Below are 15,152 nucleotides of genomic sequence, written 5' to 3'. Positions count from 1 at the left end.
TCAACAATTGGACTTGAGCATTGGTACCATGTATTATTAAAATCTGTTGTGTCCTTTTCACCTAGAATTGTTTCGATTAAATGTTCCTATATTTCCTCAGGGTTGATGTTGTTCTCCCAAACTTATCCAAGCTTTCCTTAATGGTCCTTGAAAGTGACTTTCTCAGTCTCCTTTTTCTTTTTTTGCTAAAAAAAGGTGCTTGTAGCAGTCTAAGATCTTGCAACCTGTTAACATTCAATAATATTAAATGTTTGGAAATAACTGCTTGTCCACTGTCCACTCGTCCTGGTATCAGACTCCTCAACAAATAAAGCAGGGAAATAAAACATCAGCCACTCCAGTATTTATCACCTTCACACATTTTCACATGCTTCAAAAAGTAATTTTTCCCAGTAGGACCTAAATTCCCATTATTGCAATAAACCTGGAGGTGTCGCTCTTATTGCCTTTTAAGATGAGTGAAGATGCTTGGGGAGCCGAGGTTCTTGAGCATAATTGAACTTAGTAATTGAGAAAATCCACTTGTTTCGTCCTAATGAGATGTCGTTGCTTTAGATTGGGGGCAAAAATGTTGCCAACTCAATTTGTTCTGCGATACATGTTAACTAAGTGAATGTAATTTCAAAACAATTTCTCCCCTAAGATATGATGGTGTATTATTTTGTTTGTTTTTGGCTGCAATTTTGCCAAACCTTTATAAACTCCACGTGGTTTTTGAATAGTATTTTTATAAATAGTGTTTTTAACATTATTTTTTATAACCTTTGATGCAATTTTAGAAGAAATGTGATGTCACGATTACGAACCTAAAGGTACTAAGTCGTACTCCCGAAACGAATACTGTAGCATACTGGCACTGCTTCTCAATTTGTTGTTTGTTGTTTTTTCAAGTAATACTTTTATGAAATTACTATATTTCGCACTACACGGCTGTCAGAGAGTAGACTGAGAGCCATAAATACACCACATCGAACAAATCTATGACAATGTAGATTTACCTACAGCAAAAGATTAATAATAGGCGTTTTTTGTCCCTTTAAACATTTTTGCTGATATTTTTGAAACATCTAAATCTGTCTTCTATTCAGGTATATCCAGCTATGGATATAGACGGTGCCAGTTCAGTGGTGCTGAAGACCTTAACTCAAGCAACCAGTCAGGACACAGCTGTGCTGAAGCCTGCTGAGGAACAGCTCAAACAATGGGAGACACAGCCCGGCTTCTACTCGGTCCTTTTGGTAGGCAAGATGTGAAATTATTATTTTTGAGTCAATATTTAATTCAATGATGTAGTTCTGGATGGTTCTTTTAAAATTTTTACGGGGATCTGGCTGAGTTGAGTTGAAAATGGCTGCATAGATGACAAAATTGGACATGCGTATTTAATTACTGACGAGTTATTCTGGGTCCTTGGTGAGTGTGTGGTGTACTCAGCCATAGCTTGCCCCAGGAGTCTTAACCTTACCCAAGTCATGGCCTTAATGGCAGATGTGTTTTTCATTTCTGACATTTAATCATTTTTGGATGATGGCTGGTTCTGATTTCCTTATTTTATTCTGCTAATATAAGCTCACCACATGTATGTCTTTCTTTCGTTTTAGAACATCTTCAATAACCACATGTTGGATGTGAACGTCAGGTGGCTGGCAGTGCTTTACTTCAAAAACGGCATTGACAGATATTGGAGAAGGGTGGCCCCCCAGTAAGTAGAATTTTTCAGCATTTAATGTCTCCCTTGCTGTTGTCTCTTTGCAACAGTATTTGTTTTACTTGTTTTATAGCCATTGCCCCCATGTTTGTTTTGGTTCCATTTTCCTGTAACAACTCTCTTATGTGTATTGTTTCTTTATTACTGTCTTTATAGCTACAGCTTCTCTCTTCTTGCCCTCTCATTTTATTTATACATCCTACACTTTTGTGTCTTAATGCATCCTAATGTTTGTAGCTTTTGTGCTTTCACCAAGTCCCATTTGCCGCAGGCTAACTTATAATGTCAACTTTGTTGGATTTGAATGGAACATTAATCCAGGAATTTAAATGACATTGGTAAATTTGAGGTCTTCAATGCTGCCTCACCAATCTTGGTTTGTGACCACTTTGTTTCTCACTCGTTTCTTTCTCAAGAAAATGTCCTCCTCTTTATCTGACCAAGCGTTTTGTTCTGGCCCTGTCAGTATTTTATTGAATGGACTTTCATTTTTCAGAGAGCCTTGTAAGTTGTTTGGCTCGATGTGATTTGATTGTACCTTTGGGCTATTTGTTACAGTAGAAATTGAGGAGTGGAGCGATGCCTCGGGATGCTACACAGAACGCAGTGTCTCAGTACACTGTGCAGGACATATTATCCTTTTTTATCAGTGTATTTGAGTGTGTTGGGAAAGTTCTTTTTCTTCATGAACTAGTCAGAGGTCACAAAATTTAACATGCACTTGTTCAGCTCATAGTTCCTCTTTAAAAAAAAAAAAAGCTAATTTCAACAATGGGTATTCTCTGATCATATGGTGAAGATGTCTTGGGAACATGGTGTTGTCTGTAGCTCTCTCCAATACTAATTCTTTGTCTGAACATGTTTCCTCTCTGCTTCTATTGCCAGTGCTTTATCAGAGGAGGAGAAGACCACTTTACGTGCTGGGCTCATCACAAACTTCAATGAGCCAATTAATCAGGTTAGTGATTTCACTCCACCCTGCTGAAATCCTACTTGCGCTACTGTTGGGCTCCACAAGAATAATTCACTGAGAGAATCTATAAAACCCAAGACCTTCATGCAACTTTTTTTTTTGCTGCATAGCTATGCATAATGGGAGACCTCAATGCCTTTTAAGCGGTGAAATAGTTTTGTTGTGGAAAAGAAGAATTGACAGTACTCCCTCTTTGAACTAACTGGCATGGGGATACACAGATTTCATTTTGTTATACATAAAAAATTGTTATGCATAAAACTGAATAATGAAATATTTGTGTATTAATATTATATATATGTTTTCCTTTACTCCTTGGGGATGTATCAACAGATGAACTACTGTCTTAGCAACTTGCACTAGACACCATATTGTAAGGTACCACTCGTCGGTATGTCAAGATTAAATGTATACCACTCGTATGTTGTCACAGTGCTTTTTATGAAGTCTTGGCGCAAAGCAATAATGGGGTGTTGGAGGAAATCATGTTGACAAGAGCTTATAAAAATGATAACAATACAGCAATTCTGATTGCAACAGTTGAGGGACTCTTTTTGACAGAATACACAAATGCTCTTTCAGAGCTATTGTGGCTCTTTACTGGACACAGCTGGCAAGATGAAAGGCTGAGAATGAAGTAATTTGCACTCTGTGTAGCTAAAGTGCCACCACCTCACGCTATTTGAAAATAAAGGCTCACACCTCATTGTGTAAATATGCAAGGTGAATCATATATATATATATATATATATATATATATATATATATATATATATATATATATATATATATATATATATATATATATATATATATATATATATATATATAATATTCAGACTTTAAGTATATATATTGTTTATATGCTGCTGCTGCTAATGACATGAAATAATGAAAAACTGACTCATTGAAACTCCAATGGGCAATTTCCCAATATTCACTCTAAAATACTTCCTCATTTGCCATCAATGCCTAATTTTTTCCCCCCGTCTGCTTCGCCATCAGATAGCAACCCAGATCGCGGTGCTGATATCTAAGGTTGCCCGGCTCGACTGTCCCCGGCAATGGCCGGAACTCATCCCTGTACTGCTGGAGTCCGTCAAGGGTCAGGATGGCTTGCAGCAACACAGAGCGCTGCTCACCTTCTATCACGTTACCAAAACGCTTTCATCAAAACGTTTGGCTCAGGACAGACGGCTGTTTCAAGACGTAAGCCAATTTCTTTTCTTTTTAGGTATAGATTCTCTCTTTCAAGAATTTCCTTGACTTATTCATTTTTTTTACCATGACCTCATGCTTGCCAATGGAGTGGTTTGAATGTGTAGTACCATGTGTCCCCGATGGATGATGTTGTTCAGCTGCGTTTAGATGAAAGATGTATAGAAGCTGCATGAACTTTGGTCACAAGTGTGTTTGTTCAACGCATGATTGATTGTGTCTGTTTTTATCTTGGTGAATCGTGTCTCTGTTTTTATGTTCATGTTTATCTAAATTTAATGCATTCAGTGTTTTAAGAACATAAAACTACTACCAAATGGCTTTAGGGAAAATAAATGATCAAACAGACTAATGAGAACACCACTGTATCCCCTCAGCTTTGGAAGCTTCTACGTCTCCCGATCTTCTCATCTTGTTAGACGTTTGTCATTTTTACGTAAACTTTAGACACGAACTTGCCTCAGGCTGTGTTTTTTTTGGTGGATGCTAGTTTTTCCTCTAAGGTCTCCTTCAATTCTTGATAAATATTTCCTCGCATTTTTATCTTGCACCGTGATCACCTTGTAAATGTCTTTACCTCCATTTTAACTTCAGATTTTCCACTCATTTTTATCTTAAAATATTTTGCTAAACTGAATGTCGTTTAACATTTAACGCTAAGGTTTAGAACTGCTTTTAACCAAATGTATTCTGTAATTAGGACTTCAGTACTCGTTTTCATTACTGACTGACGACTTAGATGTTAAGTGGAACACTATTGTAAAGCAATGTGCCATTTCACACAAGTTCTAGTACTGATGCTACTTTCGCAATTGAATTGATATTAATCACAAATAACAATTGTCTCATTATGAGCAGATCCTCCAAAATTTCCAGACTCTGATTAACCAACCTATTTACAGTTAATTCAAACTGATACTTGATGACTGTTTGGCTAGAGAGTGAGAGTTACTGCCGCACAAGTAAAATTTAAGGTGTCAATCACACAATGAAAAAGATTATTTTTAACAAAACAGGATACCCAAAATATGGCATTGATCGATGTTTTACATTTTGACCGTGTTGATAGTTTGCTTAGTCAATTGATACATCAAAAAAGATCAATGTTTCTTTATACCCCCTCGTAAAGAGAGGTTAACCTAGTTAGGAAAAAAACAAAACTAAAAGAAGAAGAAAATCAAAATAAACATGCGTTGCACTATTTTCCTGAAATTAACGTGCAGCTTTGTATATAAACCTCTTTGTATCTCCCTGGTCTTTCTGTATGTGTGTGTGTGCGTATTATACTACATTGCTCGAGTTCAACGCCATATTGAGTATGTGTATCATTTTATTAGTAGGAAAATCAAAACCCAAAGCTCATTATTGTGCCCGGGCTGGTTGTCTGAGGTAGTGAACTGTGCGACGTACTGCACTGGTAAAAGGAACAGTGGTGCTTTTGTTTGCCTTTGATCGTATTATTTAGTTTGACTGGAGTATGTAGCTTACCAGAAAAATTGTAATTGGTTTGGGGCCCCGAATATTGTAATGGGAATGAGAGAAATAATTAGTTCATTGAAAGTCTGATTTTTCCTGTGACTCTTAGGTTCCCTATTCACTTTCTACTTGTTTCTTTCTTTTATATTATGTCTCTTTTTGTATCTTTATGAGTAGCTGTTGGGATTTTTCCATGTGATCATTATTTGAAAATGGATTCATTCCTTGTGCTTACCGGCGTGTTGTTGAAAGTTTCTGCTGATCTAGCATGATTTGATCACTTGGTGATGGACTGTTTTGTTTGTGCATGTTGGCAGCTGGCATCGGGCATTTACAGCTTTGCGTGTTCCCTGTGGAGCCACCACACGGACTGTTTCCTCCAGCAGATCTGTGCCCAGGACGAAACGAGAGCAATGGCATCGTTAGAGAGAACACTGCTTTCTCTAAAAGGTAGCTGACATGACACACCTGTACATTTGTAAACCACACTTATCTTTTCTCTAAAACATTGCCATACTATCTTATCATATTTTTTGATAAGATTGTCCAAAACTGTTCCCCATCCATACTTCTGGAAGTTGGAAATTATGGCTAAAGTGATATATCAAAATTCGTCCCTCGGCTTACACCATACAAACTTTTATTGTAAGATTCATTGGTAAATTTTATATATTTTTTTCTTAAAACAGTTTTGAAACGTGTATATGCACTACTCAATATCAAAAGAATAATCCTTGTACCAGATATAGCAGCAGGATATTTCCATCAACAGTCGATTTATCATTACGTAGTTCTTCTGTGGGGAATGCTATTATTTATTTTCCCCAAAAAAGTAATATGCTTGCGCCAATGGGGGTTTCCTTTTTTATTCTTTTCATTTGTATAACTTGAGTCCAGCGTCAACAAGCATTTATCTCACTTTCTGCAAACAGTATGCATCCGAAGAACTACATTGTCATTTCATTTAGAGCCCCAAATTTTCAGACAAACATCAGATCCAAATTTTAAGAACAAGCTGTCAATTTTGTTTTCCTAAAACTCAATCTCTGAAAGAGTAGGTTAAAGTGGTGCATCTCAATTGAGAAACGAAGGGTGTATATATTAAGGAGTAGGCCATTATAGCTTGGGAATGAAGTAGACAAAGACACAAGATGTTCACTTATTTTATCAAATAATACAGGAAACATAATATATCCAAATCTGGAAAAGTTCAAATTCTTATTTTGCAGTTGAAACAAATAAAATTGGGATTTATGAAACATTTTGCGTGTGGGGCACACAGTGGCATCTTGCCAATATTTGCGGCAGCACTTGTTCCCTGTAAGATTTGGAATCTTGTAAGTAGGCCCACGTCCTTTGTGAAAACTAATCACGTTGATTAAACTGTGGAATCTTTAAAGTTGAATAAAACATTTTAAGTTATAAACCACTGCCCGTCACTGACCACGCAGCTCTTTGAGCCTGTCCAGATTTGGCTTTAGTGTAAGAAAGAAAAAAGAAGACATTCAAAAACCTTCAACTAGGGAATCTTGCCTTTCACTGTATCAATAATGAAGATGAAGAATGTTACCAAATCTGTTTCCCCCCTCAGTACTACGCAAGCTGACTGTTCATGGATTCCAGGAGCCACAGCAAAATGTTGAAGTGATGGTGAGTGAGCGTCGTAACATTTTGTTTAAATTGCGTATCTTTTCTTCAGAAAGGACTTCATGTATTCATTTTCCAATCCGCTTATCTTCACATGGCCATGGGAATACTAGTGCCTATCCTTGCAAAGAATGAGGAGTTGGCAGCGCACACTCAGATTTAGTTGCTGGGCAATTGCAGGTTCATAAAGAATTGATATATGCCTACCTGTGAATTAGGTGTTCAAAATATGGGTGTCTATTGGGTTTTCAAATGCCTGGAGCCCTCTTTATGTTCAAAAAGCCAAGTTGATTTATTTCCTCCTTTTTTATTCAATTAAAAAACATTTTTTGTAGCCCCTCTATAACAGTCACTGTAAACAAAAACTGACTCCGTGAAATGCATGTAGATATTTCATTTTGTATTCCGTTAGGCGCTCTCTGTTCCTTATCTCTTTTGGCAGTCAAGGCTCGCTGGAGATGAACCACCTCCTATAAAGTTATTTTTTTTATATTACTCCCAGGTTAAAGTGATTAATTTAACTATTTAAAATAAATATTGTATGATAATTTATATTATATGTATGTGTGTGTGTGTGATTGTGATTGTGATTGTGTGTGTGTGTGTGTGTGTGTATATGTAAGAAAGACTTTTTTGGTCTGTTATAGCACAAATGAGTCATGTTCTAGCTAGCAGGCACAAGGTTGTAACACTAACATTAAAATGTCATTTGCCTCAAGCTGGTTATTCCAGATCAATGAGCAAACATAAAGGCTTTAGAGTTAATATTTCATGTTCAGATTGCATTAAGTTGTTTCATGAGTAGTTCAGAATAATTTCTGGTTTAACTCGTATTGCCATTCTCCTCTCACACATTCCCTTAGAATTCTTAGATTCCCTTCTCTTTTCCAGGCAGAGTAGTCTTTTTATTTATTTTTTAAAAGCACAACTAAACATGTAGCCTTCAAATTTCACATTGCTGCACTCGACCCAATTGGTTCAGACCTTTGATATAGTCAACGGTAAACCTGATTTGCAGTGGAGTCAAAATAGTGAAATGTGTTTGTATACAAAAGTGGGATGATTTGTGAGGAGTCATTGCATTACAAAATGTAAATACTCTACTACCTTCCCTGTTGCTCAAAACACTGTTCTGCATTTAAACTGAGTCATTTCAGATAATGGGGTTTATACCCACGTTGTACTCAATTTTCTTAACAATTTAGAATCTAGGGTCCTATCATATTGTAAAGATGGAAATGTTCCTTATTCATAGACTATGAAAGGAGCTCACTTCCATTCTCTAAAAGTTGTCATATCCTTACTGTGGGAATGGGAGCAATTAAACCTTTTTTCTTCTCTTTTTTGCTTTTAGGGTTTTTTGAATGCAGTGTTTGAAAGGCTAAAACAGTTCCTGGAATGCTGTAAGTTGTTTGTGTTTTTTATCTTTATGATCAGTTGTTGAATGCATGACATATTCCAAGATTTTTGCCCTTTAATGTTTTTTGCTGGAGGTTCTGACTAAAGAACTGGCCTGATCTTTTATGAGGCTGTCATCACATCTTTACTAATTCTTTGCCATTGAAAGGTCTACTGTTCAATTAGCGTCTAAAAATTCACTGTGATTGTCAATAGGCAGGAATGGGAATACTTTAATGTACTTTTTTCTCAGGATTGAGTAGATGATGATAGATGAGGCCCAACATTTAATGACCCAAAGATATAGTTATCAGTTTATTATAGAGATTTTCTGATCGAATCACAGCCGATAAGACAGGTGCAAATTCTTCTTATTTATTTGACATAAGTTTTGTTTTGCATCTATTACATTAACACCATGTCTGTGTGGCCGTCACTAATTAATTCAGTGTCTCCATCAGAGCAATGTCACATATTATGGAAGTTTTTTATTTTAGTTCCTCAAATTGTTGTTGCTTTTGGAACAAACAATCAAGCATTGCACTGCCTGGTAAAAGTGTACTAACAACAACATCACAATTTTTGTGTGGATAATTAAGACTCCAACTGTTACAAACATTGTCATTTGTTTATTGTGTATTTTAGGTCGACAAATTGGTCCAGGCAGTACATGCAGGGAAAAGCTGGAGAAGACAATAATACTCTACACTAAAGTTGTGAGTGTTGTTTTATTGATGAAGTAGATAAATTTGGTGCTTGATGTCAAATTTTTATCGACTAAACAATGCATTCTTCTTTCCTTTGACTTAGTTACTGGATTTCTTGGAGTACCATCCCTGTGCATTCATACCTCTAATCCAGCGCGCACTGGAATTTTCTGTTAGCTACATTTTCACACCTGTTGGGGAAGGCATCACTTTTGAGCGCTTCATCGTCCAGTGCATGAACCTCACCAAGATTATTGTTAAAAATCAAGCCTATAAACCTGCCAAGAACATTGAAGGTGAAGTATGAATTTGTTGGTCTTTGATATAATCCGTCAATTCTTCTTCTCATTTTATCCATACCACTATTATTTTATGGTCAATGATTGGAGTGCAATCTATTTCCATTACTAAAAATGTCTTTAAATTTTTAAATAATATTTAACTCAATTTTTACATTGTAGGGTTTTAGGATTTGCCCAAGTGTGTGTAATCATCTTCTAATGGTGACTGAACTCTGTGAAAACATACATCCATTAATTTACCAAGCTTTAGAAAAACTATGAATCTTGAGAAAATCAGGTCTTGACTCAATTTAGGTTTATTGCCAGTATGTGTGTTTCAAAGTTAGACTGAGTTGAGCTAAACTTTGTTTGCTTTCTTGTTCCCACCTTCCAGATAGGGCAATATTGTAAGGTGCAAGGTTGAACAGCTAAAGGCAAATCAAGACACGGCTGACCTATTCAGCTACTGGCATCAAGGGGACTTATATTTTTATAATAGTTATATTTTTCTCACCCTGTCAGTCATGTAGACAGACAGCAGGTCTCTTGTGCATCTGAGACCACGATAGGTCGCAAAGCTGTGTAGTTCTAATGAAAGTAAAAATGAATGAACTTTATTCTCCATTGGATGACTGAACATGTTTGCCAATGAACTATTTGTGGGGAGTAGCTTGAATAATTATGTCGGAAATAACTTTTACACTAATTGATATGATTTTTTAGCAATGATTAAGATTTTTCATTCCGAATATCTTCACAAGGATCGTTAGGCGACCCTCCGAGTTGGTTAACAGCTAATCGGACGGCACAAGACAAACAACCACTCGCGCTCAAACTCAGATCTAAAAACAACCAACCTCCCATCCAGAAACAGTAACCAGAAATAATTCAGGCAGGCATAGCGAGAACATGAAAACTCTAGACCGGAAGATCAGGAGCCACCGTGATTGAACCGGAGATATTATTGTTATGTAGGCAGGAACAATGTGTCTACTCCATTTAAAACTTTAGATGTAAAGCTTTGATGTCATGTCTTTGTAGATAGTAAACCAGAGAGTCTTGAGGCCCACAAGATAAAGACGGCTTTTTTCACACACCCCACCCTGACGGAGATTGGCCGCCGTCTCGTCTCCCACTATTTTCTCCTTACGGAGGAGGAGCTAGCCATGTGGGAGGAGGATCCCGAGAGTTTTGGTAAGTCTAAAAGTTGATTTCCTAGAATATCTTAATTATTGACAGATTCAACATTTTTACTTGTCTGTCTTTCACTCCGTCAGACATCAACTAATGAGCAGTTTTAATTATAGTTTTACCAAACATCAAATGTCAATTTAGTAATTTCTCTATAATTGTTAATGATGTAGTATAGTTAATTCATTTGACTAATCTAATAAAGATACAATTAAATGTGTCAAAAATAGAGGTTGTGATGCTATGAAATGGGTAAAAAAAAACGTCCAAGTTTGCAAACTGTGGAGGATCATTGACCACTTTAACTTGGATTTAAGTTCAAATTAAGGACTGTCTGAGCAAAGTAGAGAAATGTTCCAAATAAGTGTTCTATGTGTAATGAGCATCTAATTTCTTCTCACCCTCTACTTGGCAGCGGTTGAAGAAACAGGTGGTGACTCTTGGAAATACAGTTTGCGGGTGAGTAAAAGGAGGATCCTGCTCCCTTCATGTTAGACCATGACAATTGCCTTCCACAAAAAAAGGGAGATCTTTGCATCAAGTTTGATAATGCGATATCTGTAACAGTAACAAAAAAAAATCTATGTGCATGTTTTTGAAGTTGTATCTAATTTGTTGTTAAACCTATTTTCATTACATTTTGGCACTGCCATGTACAGTGTTTAATTCTTAACCTATAATTTCCCCTATCACTTTTTCCCCTTTCATGATCAGAGGAGTAGCAAGACTTAGAAATAGATGTTTAGGATGACTTTTCTTTAATTAATGATTATGTACTGTATTTAATTGATATCATAGCTACCTTCATTTTCCATACTTTGCCGTTAACAAAAACACATGACTGTTTTGAGTTTGATAAAATTCTATAAAAAATATTACCTGGCAGCCATGAATTTGATATTCTCCTAATTACTAATTCTTTCTGTGTTAGCCCTGTACAGAAGTGTTATTCTTGGATATCTTCCACAACCACAGCCAAACCTTGATACCGGTGCTCCTGGACATGGTTCAGAATCTCCAGGGTCAGTGAATAGCATTTACTAGAGTAATTGATTGTTACAAACCTGCCCACCCTCTTTAGCACTACAATAATTATTTATTTTCCAAATCAGAAAATAACTTATGTGGAATGCCACCTCCAGTCTTATTATTGATGTTTTATATACAGTAGTGGTGACATTATATTAGGACTTTGTTAGCAAGAGTTAACAGAAAAATTTGCGTAAAGGGTTGTTTGTATCCTTGTGCCCTGCGATTGGTAGTCCAATTAGGCCCAAGGTCAATGGGTTACACACCCCAGACAGCAGGGGTCCAATGGCTTAAGTCATCTTAGAAACTAAAGGAATGTTTTGTTACAGGTCCAACCAATGTGGAAGATCCTGTTCAATTGTTAATGAAAGATGCAGGTAAATTAAACTTTTTCTTTTCTCCTCTCTAAATGTGTTTGTTAATGTTACTTCTATGCTGCTGGCATGTTTCTTTCTTTTACGTTTTGGGAATTTGTTTTGTGTGTGTCAAAATAGTTTTTGCCTTTTCAAAAGAAAAATATCACACCTAAATATGAACTCCTTAAACACAGGCAAATTACCAGAAGACCTCAGGGCATAATTGAAACAAGTTTAGCCTAGAAACGTTATTGTTTCATTTTACATTGGTCCTGCTACAGAACCACAATATGGAAAAAGTTGGGGAAGGCATTGTCATTATTGAATATTCCAGCTTTTCAAAACTCATGAGACATTCATGAACTTGACAGCAGGCAGACACGTAAAAACTGACTTCTTCCAAAGATTTAGATGCCCCTATATTGGTTTTAATTGAACGGACTTAGAAAAAAAAGTGCAATTAGCAGCAACTCCAATTCCCTGACAGTTTCATTTACCTGTCTGCAATACCTTACCTCTTGCAATGTTTAATTGATCACAATCCAAACTCTTGCTTTAGCACCTTCAGCCCATCTGTCTTGTCTTTCTATTTGTGCTTGCACATCTGTTACTCAAGATGAATGAGAGCAAATGTGGCCGAAAGGCGTGGAGTTGCTCAAGTTAAACAAGGCAGTTGTGTCCCACTTTCTTTTTCTCCTTAAAGGCGTGTGCACATGGAGGACTGCTAACATCTAGTTCGGGGGACATTAGATTAGCGGCTTGTTCCTTGAATAGCAAATGCCTTGCAGTAGATTATAAATGTTTCACTGGCTGCATGATTTCAGTGCATCTATGAGGACATTGACCATCTAGCTGCAATTGAAAATTATTGGTAATTGCAACTCATGTGTCTCTAGCATGATCAAATAAAGATACATTCCCATTTCATTGTTAATTCCATCCATTTGCTCTAGTGCTTTCCTCATTAAGGCTGTACATAAGATGTGCAGCCTGCTCTAGTTTTCTTTATGCGAGAGGCGTGTTATTCATATTCCATAGTAAATCGAGCAGCAGTTCCCTAGAACAATTCAGATAAACAGCTCAATTTCATATTTATGTTAACATTTTGATGTGGCTGTTTCAACTTTTTCAGTTGGTCTGACATAGCCCTCATGGAAAATTCTTTCTGAAATATATTTCTTATATTACAATGTTTGGAAATGTTTAGTAGCACAATTGGTGTCTTTTTTAGCACCTCAGGCCTCTTATTGCTGACTTCTGAAGCCAACACGCGTTGAGACCTAAATGCCCACAAATTTCTGTGGCCACTCTGCATTCAAAGCCAGCCAAGACAATTTTGACAGCTGCTACAATGATTGTGTAGAGACGGCGCCAACGTGCGTCGAGAGCCAATTTCAAAATACAATGCCAACAAGTAATGCTCAAATTTTGATGCAATCCATAGTTTGTTTTTATTTTAAAGTTGGCCTTACCATCATCATTGTGATGACTGCCTTGACAAATTCAATATGGCACCTGACCTTTAAAATTCATGGTAAGCAAATGCTATGTGAGACCACAAATGTAGTCTGCAATTCATAAATTAGGTGTGCAACACTTTCATGTTTCCCACTTGTAATGCCTACATTTCACACCTTTTACGTGAATAGCACTTTAATAATTAATTAGGGGCTTAATGTTAAATTTGAGCAAATTAATTGATGTTTCAACACTGCAGGAGCTTTACTATGGGTGTGCATATTTTGTCTCATGAAGTCAGTAGTTTATATCATACATAGCAATGTTTGTCGCTTGACTTTTTATTGTATTTAAGTAATAAACATGGTACTAGTCTGGGGCCCAGTGGTTGGGGATTCCTGTTCAATTATGGTGTAATTCTGTTCCACGCAATTACTGATACTCGGAACTGTTACATAAATTAATAATTGTTATGGGACAGATAAAAATTCATTAGGTTTTATGCTCTAATTTTGAAGTACACTTTTCCAAGTGAATTTTAAATTGTGCTGTTCTAGTTAAAGGGAAAGACAACTCCTTCTTCATGCACATGCTAGCAGAAAGAATCTTTTTCAATAAAATGTGAAAACAGACTTATTTTTCTGATAGTGTAGTCGTAGTGAAACACAAACAAATGCCAGTAATTCCAAAAAGTGGCCACCCGTAGTGAAGGCAGAAATGTAATCAATGTCAGTCCTGTTTTATTTTATTGAATGTGAACATCTCAGATTGCCAGCATTTCCTCATGACGTAAGTAATAATCATTGTCCAATGTGCTTAGTATTCTGGTCCATTAATTTTTACACTATGGCTTCAGGTATAAGTACGTCACAAAAAGTGACAAAATTGTGTTTAAACATTATTTTCTACATCATCAGCATTGTAAGAAATCCACGATTTACAATCTTAAGATAAATACTTGATACACATGAAGGTCATTTATACTATGTGTTGGCTTTCTCTTTTCATGAAATAATGTTCAAATATTAAATTACATGAGCACATTGAAATGCCAATGATGGTTTGACTTCATTACCAGTATAGTATCCTTTAACATGGTTCTCGGTTGGATCCATTGTAAGAGCACATGCCGGCAATCTACAATGAAAGGGAATTTATTGACTTTATATTTACAGCTTTTCTTTTTCTTTAATTATTTACAGTGTACAATGCTGTAGGACTGGCTGCCTTTGAACTGTTTGACAACGTTGACTTTGACCAGTGGTTTAAGAATCAGCTTCTCGCGGAGCTTCAAGTCACCCACCACAGGTGACAACTTATTTATTATTAAAACTTAGTGAAAAACTGTTCTATGAACTTAGACGAATCACATTGATTTAACGAAAATTGAGACGGCATGTCATCCGGATTAAACGGACAAAGACAATCAGGGAAGGGCTCTGGTTTGAGCAGTCATTGGACATGCCCACAGCGCTCATTGGCATTAACAACATTATTTACTTTTGCTCAATCAAACAATTTATTACTTTTAACTTTGACTGAACAGTCCTTTTAATGATAATTTCTGATCACCAAAGTGGAACGAAACAAATTTTGCTGTTGACTCAAATCATCAGCACAATAAGTATATGCCAAATACATCATTTATAGCCAATCGTTGTCTGGCAGGCAAAAAAAATTCTATGCCCACTCATTTTCTCCCAGACTAGT

General features: G+C 36.4%; 1 protein-coding gene across 1 annotated transcript in view; it reads left to right on the top strand.

The window, feature by feature from the left end:
* LOC144215807 (importin-11-like) overlaps positions 1-15,152 on the top strand; it is a 39,440-nt gene that overhangs the window by 1,612 nt on the left and 22,676 nt on the right. The window contains exons 2-15 of the mRNA XM_077744963.1: positions 1,089-1,238; positions 1,602-1,702; positions 2,594-2,666; positions 3,687-3,890; positions 5,693-5,825; positions 6,967-7,025; positions 8,377-8,425; positions 9,066-9,136; positions 9,231-9,423; positions 10,450-10,602; positions 11,015-11,058; positions 11,531-11,621; positions 11,958-12,005; positions 14,645-14,750. Of these exons, the coding sequence (XP_077601089.1) occupies positions 1,101-1,238; positions 1,602-1,702; positions 2,594-2,666; positions 3,687-3,890; positions 5,693-5,825; positions 6,967-7,025; positions 8,377-8,425; positions 9,066-9,136; positions 9,231-9,423; positions 10,450-10,602; positions 11,015-11,058; positions 11,531-11,621; positions 11,958-12,005; positions 14,645-14,750 (1,463 nt within the window). The 5' untranslated portion in view covers positions 1,089-1,100. The remainder of the gene's footprint in view (positions 1-1,088; positions 1,239-1,601; positions 1,703-2,593; positions 2,667-3,686; positions 3,891-5,692; positions 5,826-6,966; positions 7,026-8,376; positions 8,426-9,065; positions 9,137-9,230; positions 9,424-10,449; positions 10,603-11,014; positions 11,059-11,530; positions 11,622-11,957; positions 12,006-14,644; positions 14,751-15,152) is intronic.

This window comes from Stigmatopora nigra, chromosome 22 (assembly GCF_051989575.1).
Source record: "Stigmatopora nigra isolate UIUO_SnigA chromosome 22, RoL_Snig_1.1, whole genome shotgun sequence".
Taxonomy (NCBI): domain Eukaryota; kingdom Metazoa; phylum Chordata; class Actinopteri; order Syngnathiformes; family Syngnathidae; genus Stigmatopora; species Stigmatopora nigra.
This window is presented reverse-complemented; position numbering and strand designations above follow the sequence as displayed.